Below are 12,725 nucleotides of genomic sequence, written 5' to 3' on the forward strand. Positions count from 1 at the left end.
ACCCCTGAATATTGGTACTGAAACAGAACTGGTTCTATGGCTCCTTTTTTTTTTTTTTCCAAAAGTGATTGCATCTTTTGTTTGGTGGATTGGAGGTGAGCTCCAGGCAATAACCATGTTGGATAAGGTTGAGCACCCTTTTGTCGGTTGTTATAGATTGCCAAATAGGGAGTGTAAGGAGGCTTGAGGGCAGAGTAGTGGTATAGAAGGACAAGCAGTCAGGTTATATGTCTATGAGAGGGATACTGTTTATTTGCCACAGTAAGAGAAAGACAGTCTGTGTTACACCATAGGTTCAACGGGAAATTAATAATCTCTTCCAAGAAGTTAGGATTCTCGTCCCCTTGTTTCAAAGGGGTATGTGTCCATCTACCACTCTTTACTCTGGGATGTCCTGGTCGTCCCTCCTCGGGTCTGGCTGTCTCCAGGGTTCTCCTCACCAGGGTTGAAAAACAAAGAACAGAAAACACTCGGGTTAGGCTTTACCCTTCCTATTCTTTAAGTTGTGCCACCTTCACCATAACGACGTGGGGGAGGGAATGGGGATGTCAGGGAGGAACCCTTCTAAAGGTTCGTGAGGGAATAGTGGGCTCCGGTAGGGTGTGTCTTCTAACAGGTATTCCAGCTACCCCACCAAAAAGACCCTCTAAGCGGCACTTGCCTGAGGCCACGACCCGTGTACCGGGCCGCGGCAGTCGGACCCGGGGCGTCCTCTCCTTCTCGTGAGCCGCCGGGCTTGAAAGCAGCAAACTCCTGTTCGGTCGTCGCTTTGGGCTCTGGGACACCTGCGCTGGGGTCTCCGTCCTTCTTCTGTCGTCCCGTCCGCTCCTGCTCTCCGGCAGCGCCTCCGGTCCTCCGTTCTGTAACTTCGCTGTCCTCCGCTCTGGATATCCGTTGCTCCGTCGTCCATTCACCTTCGATCCACTCGCTCCCCGTCCTGCTCCGCACTTCCTCCTTCCTGATTCCGCCCCTCTTGTGCTCCATTGGCGGCTGCGTCCTGACGTCACGCGTTCCAAGGGAGACTAGAACGCGGTTGATATCCGGTGTTCTCCTCATGGCTCCATCCGGGTTTTCCGACTTCCGCTGAGCCGAGCCGTCCTCCCTCTTACAGTCGTCCCCCCTTAGGAATGGACGATGGGGCCATTCACAACTCGGATGCCTGGATAAATAGTCAGCACTCAGTTGCTTCATCCCCGGCATGTGGAGGGTCTGAAAAGAGAAGGGTTGCAAAGCGAGAAACCATCGTAGTATGCGAGAATTAGTGTCCTTATTTCGTGCAAGCCATGTCAAAGGAGCGTGATCGGTGAGGACCAGGAAGTGTCTGCCTAACAGGTAATATTGTAAGGATTCAATAGCCCACTTAATAGCTAAACACTCCTTTTCTACCGTGGAGTAGTTCTTCTCTCGGGGAAAGAGTTTTCTGCTGATGTACAACAGGGGTCGCAGTTCTTCATTTGAGTCTGGTTGAGATAAGACCGCCCCCAACCCACAGTCCGAGGCGTCCGTTTGAAGGACAAAGGTACGAGTAAAGTCGGGGCATCGTAAAACGGGGCTGGTACATATAGCTTGTTTAAGGGCCTCAAAGCTGGCTTCCTGTGCTGCGTGCCATGTCTGTATGCGTGTGGGATGTGTTTTGGACAGTAGTTCGGTGAGCGGACTGGCTATAGATGAAAAATGTGGAATAAATCGCCTGTAATAACCTATAAACCCCAAGAAGGAACGAATTTCTTTTTTGGTTACAGGTCTCGAAATGGTGCGGATGGCTTCGATCTTATCAACTTGGGGCCTGATGTGTCCTTCTTGTATGGCATATCCCAAATACTGTATTTTATTGGTCCCTAAAAGTGATTTCTTGGGATTGATTGTGAGGCCGGCTTCCTGTAAGGCTAGAAATATGACTTTGAGGTGTACTAAGTGTTCCTCCCAGGTGTGGCTGAAAACCACAATATCATCAAGATATGCGGCTGCATACTTTTGGTGTGGTTTTAATACCCTGTCCATCAGCCTCTGAAATGTGGCGGGGGCCGCATGTAACCCAAACGGAAGTACTTTGAAGTGGTACAGGCCTGATGGTGTGGAAAACGCAGTTATTTCTTTGGAGGTATGCTCCAACGGGATTTGCCAGTACCCTTTCGTGAGGTCGAGGGTTGACATGTATCTAGCTTGTCCCAGGCGTTCTATCATCTCGTCTATTCTGGGCATTGGGTACGTGTCGAACTTAGTGATCGCATTTACTTGTCTGAAATCAATACAAAAGCGCAGACTACCGTCTGGCTTTGGTACGAGTACAATTGGAGAGCACCAATTGCTCCGGGATGGTTCTATGATCCCTGCCTGGAGCATGTCCTCCACTTCCTTTTCTACAGCCTCCCTACGGGCTTCCGGAATGCGGTATGGCTTTTGTTTGATGATTGTTGGGTTCAGAGGTACTATTTTATGTTGGACTAGGGATGTTAAACCGGGTTTGGTGGACATCAAGTCTGGGTAGATGTTTGTCACAGCGCCTAGCTCCGTTTTTTGTTCAGGGGTTAATATGTCTCCGAAGGGAACAGAGGGACTCAAGGGGTCCTGCAGTGACAAGAGTGGTATGTCTAACTGCGGGGAGCTGCAGGCCATCAAGGCGGGGTTGGGTGCTCCAGGGGGCTGGGGTTCCTCCCACTTCTTGAGGAGGTTTATATGGTATATTTGTTTACCCCCTGTCCTATGTGGCAGTAGTATACTATAGGTGACAGGGGTGATTCGTTTGTCTACCACATACGGCCCTTGCCACTTCATTAACAACTTGTCTTCTGTGGTCGGGAGTAGTATAAGAACCTTGTCCCCTGGTCTTAATTCCCTAAGTCGACTGTTATGGTCATAATATCTTTTTTGTGTTCTCTGTGCTTCCTGCAGATTCTCATGTACAAGACCCCATAGGTGGTTTAACGACGTCTTTAAGTCAGTAACATATTTCAGTAGGGGCTTCCCTTCTTCCTCTTCCCCCTCCCACTGTTCACTGGCCATGTCCAATAAGGTTCGGGGTTTTCTCCCGAACAGTAGTTCAAATGGGGAAAACCCCGTGGATCGTTGCTCGTGTGTCCGCAAGGCAAAGAGAACCAGCGGAAGCTGACGGTCCCAGTCTCTCCCCGTATCCGAGACGACCTTGCGGAGTAGGTTTTTGATGGTTTTGTTGTACCGCTCCACAAGGCCGTCTGTTTGTGGATGATACACTGACGTGCGTATTTTCTTGATCCCAAGGAGATCACAAATCTGGCTCATCATGTGCGACACAAACGGGGTACCCTGGTCGGTCAAGATCTCAGAGGGAAAACCGACTCGGGAAAAAAGTGTTATCATGGCTTGGGCCACAGCGGGAGTAGTCATACGCGACAAAGGGAAGGCCTCGGGGTATCGACTGGCATAATCGATGATAACTAGTATGTATCGGTGACCACGTGACGAGGGAGTTAAAGGCCCGACTAAATCCATACCCACTCTCTTAAAGGGAATGTCTATGATGGGGAGTGGTTGTAGGGGTGCCTTAGTGACGGGTCCAGAGCTCGTGTATTGGCATCGCACACATGTAGCGCAGTGTTTTGCCACATCCCTGTAAACCCCAGGCCAGTAGAATTTATCTAACAGTTACTTCAGCGTATTCTCCTTGCCGTAGTGCCCACCCCCCATCTTATTATGGGCTAACTGGAGTACATGTTCCCGGAAGGATAGGGGAACGAGCAGTTGAGTCTTCTCTACTGAGTCTCTTTTTTCAGCTCTATATAACAAACCCCTTTTTACAATAAAATAAGGTCCTACCTGATCTGGAGGCTCTTCCTGGACCTGTTCCCAGGCATGCACGAGTGTTTGGTCATCCCGTTGGGCTGCCCGGTAACTATAAGGAGGTGTTCCATCGGTATCTGCAATGGAAAGGGGAAAGGCATTCCTTGATACTTGCGAACAGTAAAACCCTTTTTTCTCATTACGCCTTTCCCTTCTGCTTTTCTTTTCTCGTGTTTCTATGGCTTCTATCTCTGCGGTGCGAAAAGGGGCTTCATCTAGCCATGTGTGGGTATTGTTCTTAGTTCCCTCTATGTAGTTATCAAAGTTTGGGTGGTCGGTCCCTATGATAACGGGTTCTGGCAAAGAGGGGATGACCCCTACCCGTTTAAGATGTGGGTCGTTATCTACGTCCAGGATGACTTCCGCCGTGGGGTACGACTTGGTATCCCCATGGACACAAGTCACCTGCACTTGTTCAGTGGTTTGTAATTGGGATCAGGGATCCGTCAATGACTGACGTGGCACCCTGTATCTAACAGGGCCCTTTGTTTCTTGCCATTTAAATAAACCTCCGTTCTGTAGCGTTGAGAGCCTCCCTGTGTTACTAGAATTCTGCCCCTGGTGTACCCTACCTCCATGGGTTCAGCGGGTGATACTCGGTGGGGGCATTGTCTGGCTATATGTCCCCATTCACCACAGCTGAAACATTGGGGACCTTGACCGCCGGCACCTGTAGAACTAGGGGAAGGTTTTGGACTAACGCGCAGGGGTGGTAAGGTCCTTAACTCGGGCCTTAGGGGAGGTCTTATGGGGGGATGTAACTGGGGTCGTGAGATGGGAAACTGTGACTGTGGACGTGTAGTGCCGGATCTGAAATCTGGGGCCCTATGGAAGGCACACGCTAGTTCCACTGCGGAGGCTGCAGTGAGGTGTGGTTGTTGTTTCACCCATGATTTCGTGGTGGGGGGTAGGGCATCCAGAAACTGTTCCAGGAACACCTTTTCAACTACTTCCTCCATGGTGGATGTGTGGGGTGTCAACCATCTGTTACCTAAGTCCCGGATTCGGTAATACAAAGCCCTAGGATTATCCCCAGCATTCCATTTCTCTTTCCTAAACTTGGTCCGATAATGTTCCTGGTCGAATCCTAATCTTTCTAAGATCGCCTTCTTGACATCTACATAGGTAGTAGTCCCATCGGGATTTGCGGCTTGGTATGCGGCTTGTAACTCTCCGGAGAGAAGTGGCGCGATGTATTGGCCCCACCTCTCTGGTGGCCAGGCTGCTGTGGATGCCACTGGCTCGAAATTCAGGAAGAAATAGTCAGGGTCTTCGCCTTCCTTATACTTCTGCAGGACCGTGCTTGGGACAGTGGGATGGACCCGGGTATGTACCATGGCGTCCGTGAGTCGTAGGATTGCAGTGTCCTGAACTTGCTGATTCGTGGCAGCCACTGTTGCCTGATCCTTAAGAGCTCCCTGCAACGCCTCTCTCTCTAGTCTAGCAGCCTGTAGTTGTTGTTCAAACACCAGCTGCAGGTGTCTTTGTCCCTCGGCCAATTGTGTAAGGACATCCTCAATAGGCACGGGTTGTGTCATGTCGTCGACACACTGGGATTAGAAATCCCACTTCTGACACCACTTTGTAAGGAGGCTTGAGGGCAGAGTAGTGGTATAGAAGGACAAGCAGTCAGGTTATATGTCTATGAGAGGGATACTGTTTATTTGCCACAGTAAGAGAAAGACAGTCTGTGTTACACCATAGGTTCAACGGGAAATTAATAATCTCTTCCAAGAAGTTAGGATTCTCGTCCCCTTGTTTCAAAGGGGTATGTGTCCATCTACCACTCTTTACTCTGGGATGTCCTGGTCGTCCCTCCTCGGGTCTGGCTGTCTCCAAGGTTCTCCTCACCAGGGTTGAAAAACAAAGAACAGAAAACACTCGGGTTAGGCTTTACCCTTCCTATTCTTTAAGTTGTGCCACCTTCACCATAACGACGTGGGGGAGGGAATGGGGATGTCAGGGAGGAACCCTTCTAAAGGTTCGTGAGGGAATAGTGGGCTCCGGTAGGGTGTGTCTTCTAACAGGTATTCCAGCTACCCCACCAAAAAGACCCTCTAAGCGGCACTTGCCTGAGGCCACGACCCGTGTACCGGGCCGCGGCAGTCGGACCCGGGGCGTCCTCTCCTTCTCGTGAGCCGCCGGGCTTGAAAGCAGCAAACTCCTGTTCGGTCGTCGCTGTGGGCTCTGGGACACCTGCGCTGGGGTCTCCGTCCTTCTTCTGTCGTCCCGTCCGCTCCTGCTCTCCGGCAGCGCCTCCGGTCCTCCGTTCTGTAACTTCGCTGTCCTCCGCTCTGGATATCCGTTGCTCCGTCGTCCATTCACCTTCGATCCACTCGCTCCCCGTCCTGCTCCGCACTTCCTCCTTCCTGATTCCGCCCCTCTTGTGCTCCATTGGCGGCTGCGTCCTGACGTCACGCGTTCCAAGGGAGACTAGAACGCGGTTGATATCCGGTGTTCTCCTCATGGCTCCATCCGGGTTTTCCGACTTCCGCTGAGCCGAGCCGTCCTCCCTCTTACAGGGAGAAACTGTTGAAATATTCCCCTGACAGGTGTTAAGTGATCGGGGGAAGTGTGGGCAAGTCACTGTTTATTAGGGCAAGGGGTGTTACACAGTGTGGCGCCTTTACCCCTACCTTTGGAATGGTCTCCTCTATATCCTCCACTATAGAAACCTCTAGAGGGAAAGGATTGAATGTTGCCTTTATAAGAGGAAGCGTTCGGATCTGAGGACTTTGTTTTGGACCCTGCTCTGTTTAATGAGTGACAAAAGGAGCCTCTATTGGATGGGGACTGGAGCGCTCCCATGGACATTGCCACTTCAGTCCGTAGAAAAGATGAAAAAGGACACCGGTCAACTACAGGACCAAACAGGTGTTCCTTGTCAAAGGGGGTGTTCAAAATGGACTTTTGAACTTCACGCTTAAACCATGAGATCCTAAGCCATGCATGCCTTCTAAGGAGAATGCTGGTATTGATCTCCCTAGCTGCGGTGTCCGCTGCATCTAAAACACATCTGATTGAGGAGTTAGAGATGAGTTCTCCCTCTTCAACTAACTGCTGTGCCTTAGTTTGTGTTTGTCTGGGAGATATTGGAGCAGTTGCTCCATCTCATCCCAGTGTACCCAGTCGTACATAGCTAGTAGACTCTGTGTGTTTGCGATGCACCATTGGTTAGCAGCTTGAACAGCTACTCATTTTCCTAAGGCATCTATAAGTTTTGATTCTTTTTCTGAGGGAGGTGCATCCCCAGAGGTTTGCAAGTTAGCTCTTTTGCGAGCATTGACTAGGGAGTCAAGAGTTAATTGTCCTTTGATAAACACAGGATCTGATGGTGAGGGTTTATGTTTTTTATCTACACTTGGAGTTAAAATACGTGCTCGGACAGGGACTTTAAATATGTCATCATGCCTTTAAGCATAGGGAGTGTTTAACTTAACCTGTGTGTGGACTCAAATGTTTCAAATAAAAATCTTCTTCTAAGGTCTCCTTATGCAAGGCCACCCCATGATACTCTAAGTTTCTGGCAATGAACTGTTGGTAAGCCATAATATCGTCTGGGGTGATGGCTATGCAGGGTAAATGTCTGGGTCTACAGGAGGGTCAATGGTGTAAACATTCCATGGGTCTACAGGTAAATGAGTATCATCATCAGCCTGATCACCATCTGTATGTGGAGATCTCTGAGATGTTATGTGTAAGGGATCTTCAATTATTAACTGGGGAGAAGATGGTGGAGATGGAGAGGGTTGAGAGGCAGGATAAACAGGGCTGGTAGCCAGGTCCTTCTTCTTTAGAGGATTCTTATTGGCAGTGCCCACTGACGGAAGCTTGTGCTTTGCTGGTGTTTTAGCAGAAATATGTCCAGTATCAGGATTAATATAAATCTTTTTCTGTTTAGGATCCAATTTGGCTTAAAGAACGTATAAAATTGGTTCTGGAGGCTCAGAGACAATGTCCTTAGATTTCCGTGTCGAAATGGACTCGTCTTTAGTAGTAGAAGGTGTTGGCTCCGAAGTGTGTTTTTGTTACGCAGCAGAGGGTTTCAGCTTTGAAGCACTTTTTGTTTCAAAGTGGAGGGTTTCGGCTCAGAACTAGATTTGTCCTTGGAGCCGGACGGTTTCGGATCCGAAGGCAATTTCGGTCCACTCGGTCCAGAGCCGGAAGGCTTGACAGTTTGTTTTGGTGCCGAGCCGTGAGGCGGGGCGTCGGAAACATTGTCTCGGTGCCGACCATGGCCAGAAGGCAGAGGTGGTGTCCTAGCCTTATGCATTTTGGAAGAGGGATTAGGGAGCAAGGGGTCTTCGGTATTCACTGCACCTTGTCCCGGAGGCCCATCTTTGGACTCCAGAGCGATCTCGATATCGGACTCTGTAACAGAGAAGGCATGTTCTTCTGCGGCGGATGCTTCGATCTCCTCTTGCTCAGAATCTTCCCCAAAGATATCTAGAGTGTATAGGATGCTTTGACGTAGCATCTCTCGTCGTCAAGCCTAACGATCGTGTAGTCTCTTCTTGGACCGCAACCGTTTACACGCTTAGCAGTCTTCCTCCTTGTGCTCTGGGGAGAGTTACAAACTTGATGTAGGTCTGTGCGAGGGTACTTGGCATGGCACTCAGGACAGAATTGGAATGGAGTCCATTCCATCAGCAGAAGGCTGGACCGACACGGCTAGGCCCGATGGCCAACTACAAGGTTTTCAATTAAAAAAAGAGAGAATTTGTCGAGTGATTCGATACGCGGATGTGAGAAAGTGCCATCTTTCTTGCATGGTATACCCCCACTTTTTGCTGAATTGCTGAATGTACTTTGACTGAGTGTGCCCTGGACTCCTGCCAATCAGGTGCCCAGGGCCTATGTTCCTTCCCTAAAACCCAAATTGGCCAACACTGCCCACATGTCAGCCCCTAGTAAATGGTACCATAGGTACCCAGGGCCTTGTGACCAGGGAAGGCCTCTAAGGCCTGCATCACTATCTGTGCCACCCTTAGAGGCCCTGTACCCTAACACACACACACTGCCCTTGCAGGCTGAGTGTCTGGGTACAAGACAAAACAAAGTCGACATGGCACACATCCTTGTGTGCCATGCCCACAACCTACACTGCCCTGGCATACATCAGCCACCCCTCTAGCTGGGTGCCCTATGCCAGTGGTGTGGGCACAGGAGCATGAGCCCTATGCCCTTACAGTACCCAGGTCCATTCCTGGGCACTGTAAGTGCAGTGCTGCCATTTAAGAGTATATGGTGCTGAGAGCTCGTCAAACACGAACTCCACAGCACCATAATGGCAACACTGAAGACTGAGAAGTTTGGTATCAAACTTCTCAGCACATTAAATCCCACACTGGCATCAGTGCGGGTTTAATGTACAAAGCACTACAGAGGGCATCTTACAGATGCCCCATGAAACCTAACCTACAATCCACGTCTTGACTGAGAGGCTGCCAAGGCTGCCACACAGCAGACATGTTGCTGGACCCCTGGGTGGAGAGCCCCCCGCTCTCCTGGGCCTGCAACAATGCACATCCTGGGCGAGGTGCTAGGTCTCCTCCCCCAGGATGGGCAGGGGGAAGCTTCAAAGCCTTTTGTTATGTTAGGTTATGTTATGTTAAGTGATATTTGTAGAGCGCACCGACACCATGGGTTTCCTGGCGCTAAAAAAGACTGAGGAGAGTCAGGGGGACCAGAGGAGGTAGGGATTAGCCAGGTAGAGAGAAAAGAAAAGGTTTTAAGCAATTTCCTGAAATGAAGAAGAGAGACGCTGGATTTGATGGGTAAGGGAAGAGGGTTCCAAAACTGTGGAGCAAGGTTGGAAAAACGGCGTCCGCCAAATTTGTTGGTTTTAGATTTAGGGGCAACAAGCAGGTTAAGGAGGGCTGAGCGTAGATTGCGTGTAGGGCGGTGAGGGTTGATGAGAATCGTCAGAAAAGCAGGACTGGGGCAATGGAGAGATTTGAACGTGAGGCAGCCCAACTTGAATGCCGCCCTTTGTTCTATAGGTAGCCAGTGCAATTTATGTAGCAGAGGTTTGGCCGACTGCCATCTGGGAGAGTTGTAAATTAGACGGGCTGCTTGATTCTGTACAACCTGGAGACGATGCAACAGGGATTTCGGGAGGCCGTAGTACAAGGAGTTAGAGAAGTCCAGACGGGAAAGTACCAGGGAAATGACTACCTGGATAAGAGCGGCAGATGATAGTAGGTGACTCACTTTGCGGATTTTACAGAGCTGGAACATACAAGAGGAGATCACAGTGCCCACATGAGGTCTGAGAGAAAGTTCGGCATCGATGGTCACGCCTAGGCTTTTTACTGATTTCAGAGGGACCGGGGGAGGGCCAAAGTTATCAGGCCAAAACTGTGTGCCCCAATAGGAGGGGCTAGAGCCAGGGAGGAGAAGCTCCGTTTTGCCGGGGTTTAATTTTAACTGATTGCAGTCCATCCACTCCTGGATGTGTATCATGGTGGAACGGAAGTTGTTTACAGCATCCGGAGAATCGAGTGGAAAGCTGATCTGCAAGTCATCAGCATAATTAAACACTGTGACGTCCCAGCTGTGAAGCGAGTGGATTAGGGGACGGAGGTAAAGATTGAACAACAGAGGTGACAGGGCAGAGCCCTGAGGGACCCCACAATTGGTGGGGGTTTTGGGCGCAGTGTAAGGACTCTGGCGGACAGCTTGTGTTCTGTCATTCAGAAAGGACTGGGTCCACTGCAGGGCCAGGCCGGGCCCTGGATGCTCAACACGTTGGAGAAGGATGTTATGATCAACCGTGTCGAACGCGGCGGACAAATCCAGGAGTACAAGGGCCTGGGGGATCCCCGTATCGGCATTCCGCCTCAGAGTGTCCAGAACTGCTAAAATAACAGCCTCAGCCTCAGTGGAGTGGGCTGGCCAAAAGCCAGCTTGGTTGGGCTCCAAGTAACAGGAGGTCTCGACGAAGCTGGAAAGACACCGGGTGACGTGAGCCTCAATAAGTTTGGAGAAATAAGGCAAAAGCGATATAGGGCGGTAGTTAGTGTGTTCCGCAGGGTCCAAACCAGGTTTCTTCAGAAGCGGCACCAGAATGGCCTCTTTGAAGGAGTTAGGAACGCTACCGGTGCTGAGAGAGCCATTCAATAGGGGTAGAATGCAGTCGGGTAATTTGAGGCAGACGTCCCGCAGGATCGAAGGGGGGCAACAGTCGTTGGGGGAACCTGATTTTACCCGGATTGCCAGATCAGCTAGTGAGGTGGGGTTGAGGAAGGGAAAGTGAGTGAAAGTAGAAGAGTTGTTCAAAGGAAGGACTGGGGGAAGTATCAAGGAGAGGGGGGGGAATGGAATCCTTAATTTTATTAATTTTCTTGATGAAGAAAAGATTAAGGGCATCACAGGTCTCTTGAGTAGGGGTCTGACCCGGGAGGGTTCTATCATCCGAGGTTAGTTCATTCATGATTTTAAAAACCTCCTTCGATTTGTTATCCGCAGAAAGGATTCTGGTAGCAAAATGTTCCGATTTGGCTAGGAGAATTGCATGTTTGTATTCTCTGCGGGCTAAAATGTAAAGTAATCTGTCTGACTCGGAGTAGTCACGTCTCCAAGTCCGTTCCAGCTGGCGCACCCTCAGTTTGTGCTTCTTAAGTTCGCCCGAGAACCATCTGTGAGAGTTGGAATGCCTAGTACTGGGGAATTTAGTAAGAGGGGCAAATTGATCGCTAGCCGCCTTTAACCAGGTGCCAATATCACTGTCCAACATGTCGATCTTGGCGGAGATGTCAATGGCCGGGCGGGTGTTAGCTAAGGTCGTAAAGAAGCTTTGGGAGTCGTAAGAGTTCCATTTACGAGAGAGGCCACCAGCCAGCAAAGGGGCAGGAGTCCAACCGGTGACCGTAAGGGTGGAATCAATTAGATAATGGTCTGACCAGACACAAGGGGACACAAATGGCTTGGAGAGCGCTATATTATGGGTCCAAATTTGATCCAGGATGTGGCCCTTGATATGGGTTGGCGAGGAGATTTGTTGGGTCAAATTAAGGCTACAAAGGGCATCAAAGAGTGCTGTAGCGTGTGGCCCAGCGTTGACATCATTAAACCAATAATTAAAGTCGCCACAAAGAGCTAGTCTGGGGTAGGATGTCAGTAGGTCAGAGAGTTGTTCGGACAGAGCGGAAGCAAAGAGCAGCATAGGGTGTGGAGGCCGATATAGGAGGAGGAGTATTAAAACCCCTGCGTTGGTTTTCAGGCTAATGATTAAATTGTCTACTTCCGGAAGGGCAAGAGGTGGAATGGAGGTAGCATTGACGTGTTTAGAAATAATAGCTGCCACCCCACCCCCAGAGCGATTACCGGAATGGTCGGCATGGAGTATATAGTAGTCTGGGGGGCAGAGCTGCCAGGATGTCAGGAAGAGAATCTGAGGTCAGCCAGGTTTCTGTAAGTAGAAGTACATCTGGTTTCTCATTAGATAAAAGGATGAAAATATCTACTTGATGTTTAATTAGGGAGCGGGTGTTCAAATACAGCACCCGGATAGGGGTGTCATTCCTGGCTGAGTTAGCAGGGGGCAGAGGCCGACTGGAGAGATGTACGCCAGGGCGCGTGAGGCCAGCTGTAATAATTCGTCTGGAAGTGGCGGGGGAGGGTGGGGGATATGAAAATTGCAGATCTCTAAGTGAATGGATCGAGTATGTGATGTAGTTGGCAGCGTGCCTGGCCCCTGGGCCCGGTCTGGCGCGGACGGGCGCAGACGGGCTTGCCTTGGGCACTCACGTAGGCATCGTCCTTAAGTAGAGAACAGTGAGGAAGCCTAGAGCGCTAACCTCGGAGCGCCCAAGAGGGCGACTCCGCCTTGCTTCGGCGGGTAAAATCACTAAATGGGCAAATGAGCTCAGCGAGATCAGCAATGTGCAAATAAGCAGTAGCAGCAG

At 50.2% G+C, this 12,725-nt stretch overlaps 1 protein-coding gene across 4 annotated transcripts in view; it reads right to left on the reverse strand.

The window, feature by feature from the left end:
- Positions 1-12,725, reverse strand: part of LOC146786075 (major facilitator superfamily domain-containing protein 8-like) — a 166,157-nt gene that overhangs the window by 100,307 nt on the left and 53,125 nt on the right. Inside the window, exons 6-7 of one of the 4 annotated variants that reach the window (XM_085635508.1) lie at positions 3,793-3,893; positions 507-1,209 (exon numbers count right to left, since the gene is read on the reverse strand). The exons of 2 other annotated variants lie outside the window; for them this stretch is intronic. In XM_085635508.1, coding sequence (XP_085491634.1) covers positions 610-1,209; positions 3,793-3,893 — 701 coding nt within the window. In that variant the 3' untranslated portion in view covers positions 507-609. Of the gene's footprint in view, positions 1-506; positions 1,210-3,792; positions 3,894-12,725 lie in introns of those variants that run through there. One more of the 4 variants, XM_085635506.1, reaches the window with a different exon arrangement.

This window comes from Triturus cristatus, chromosome 11 (genome assembly GCF_964204655.1).
Source record: "Triturus cristatus chromosome 11, aTriCri1.1, whole genome shotgun sequence".
NCBI lineage: Eukaryota > Metazoa > Chordata > Amphibia > Caudata > Salamandridae > Triturus > Triturus cristatus.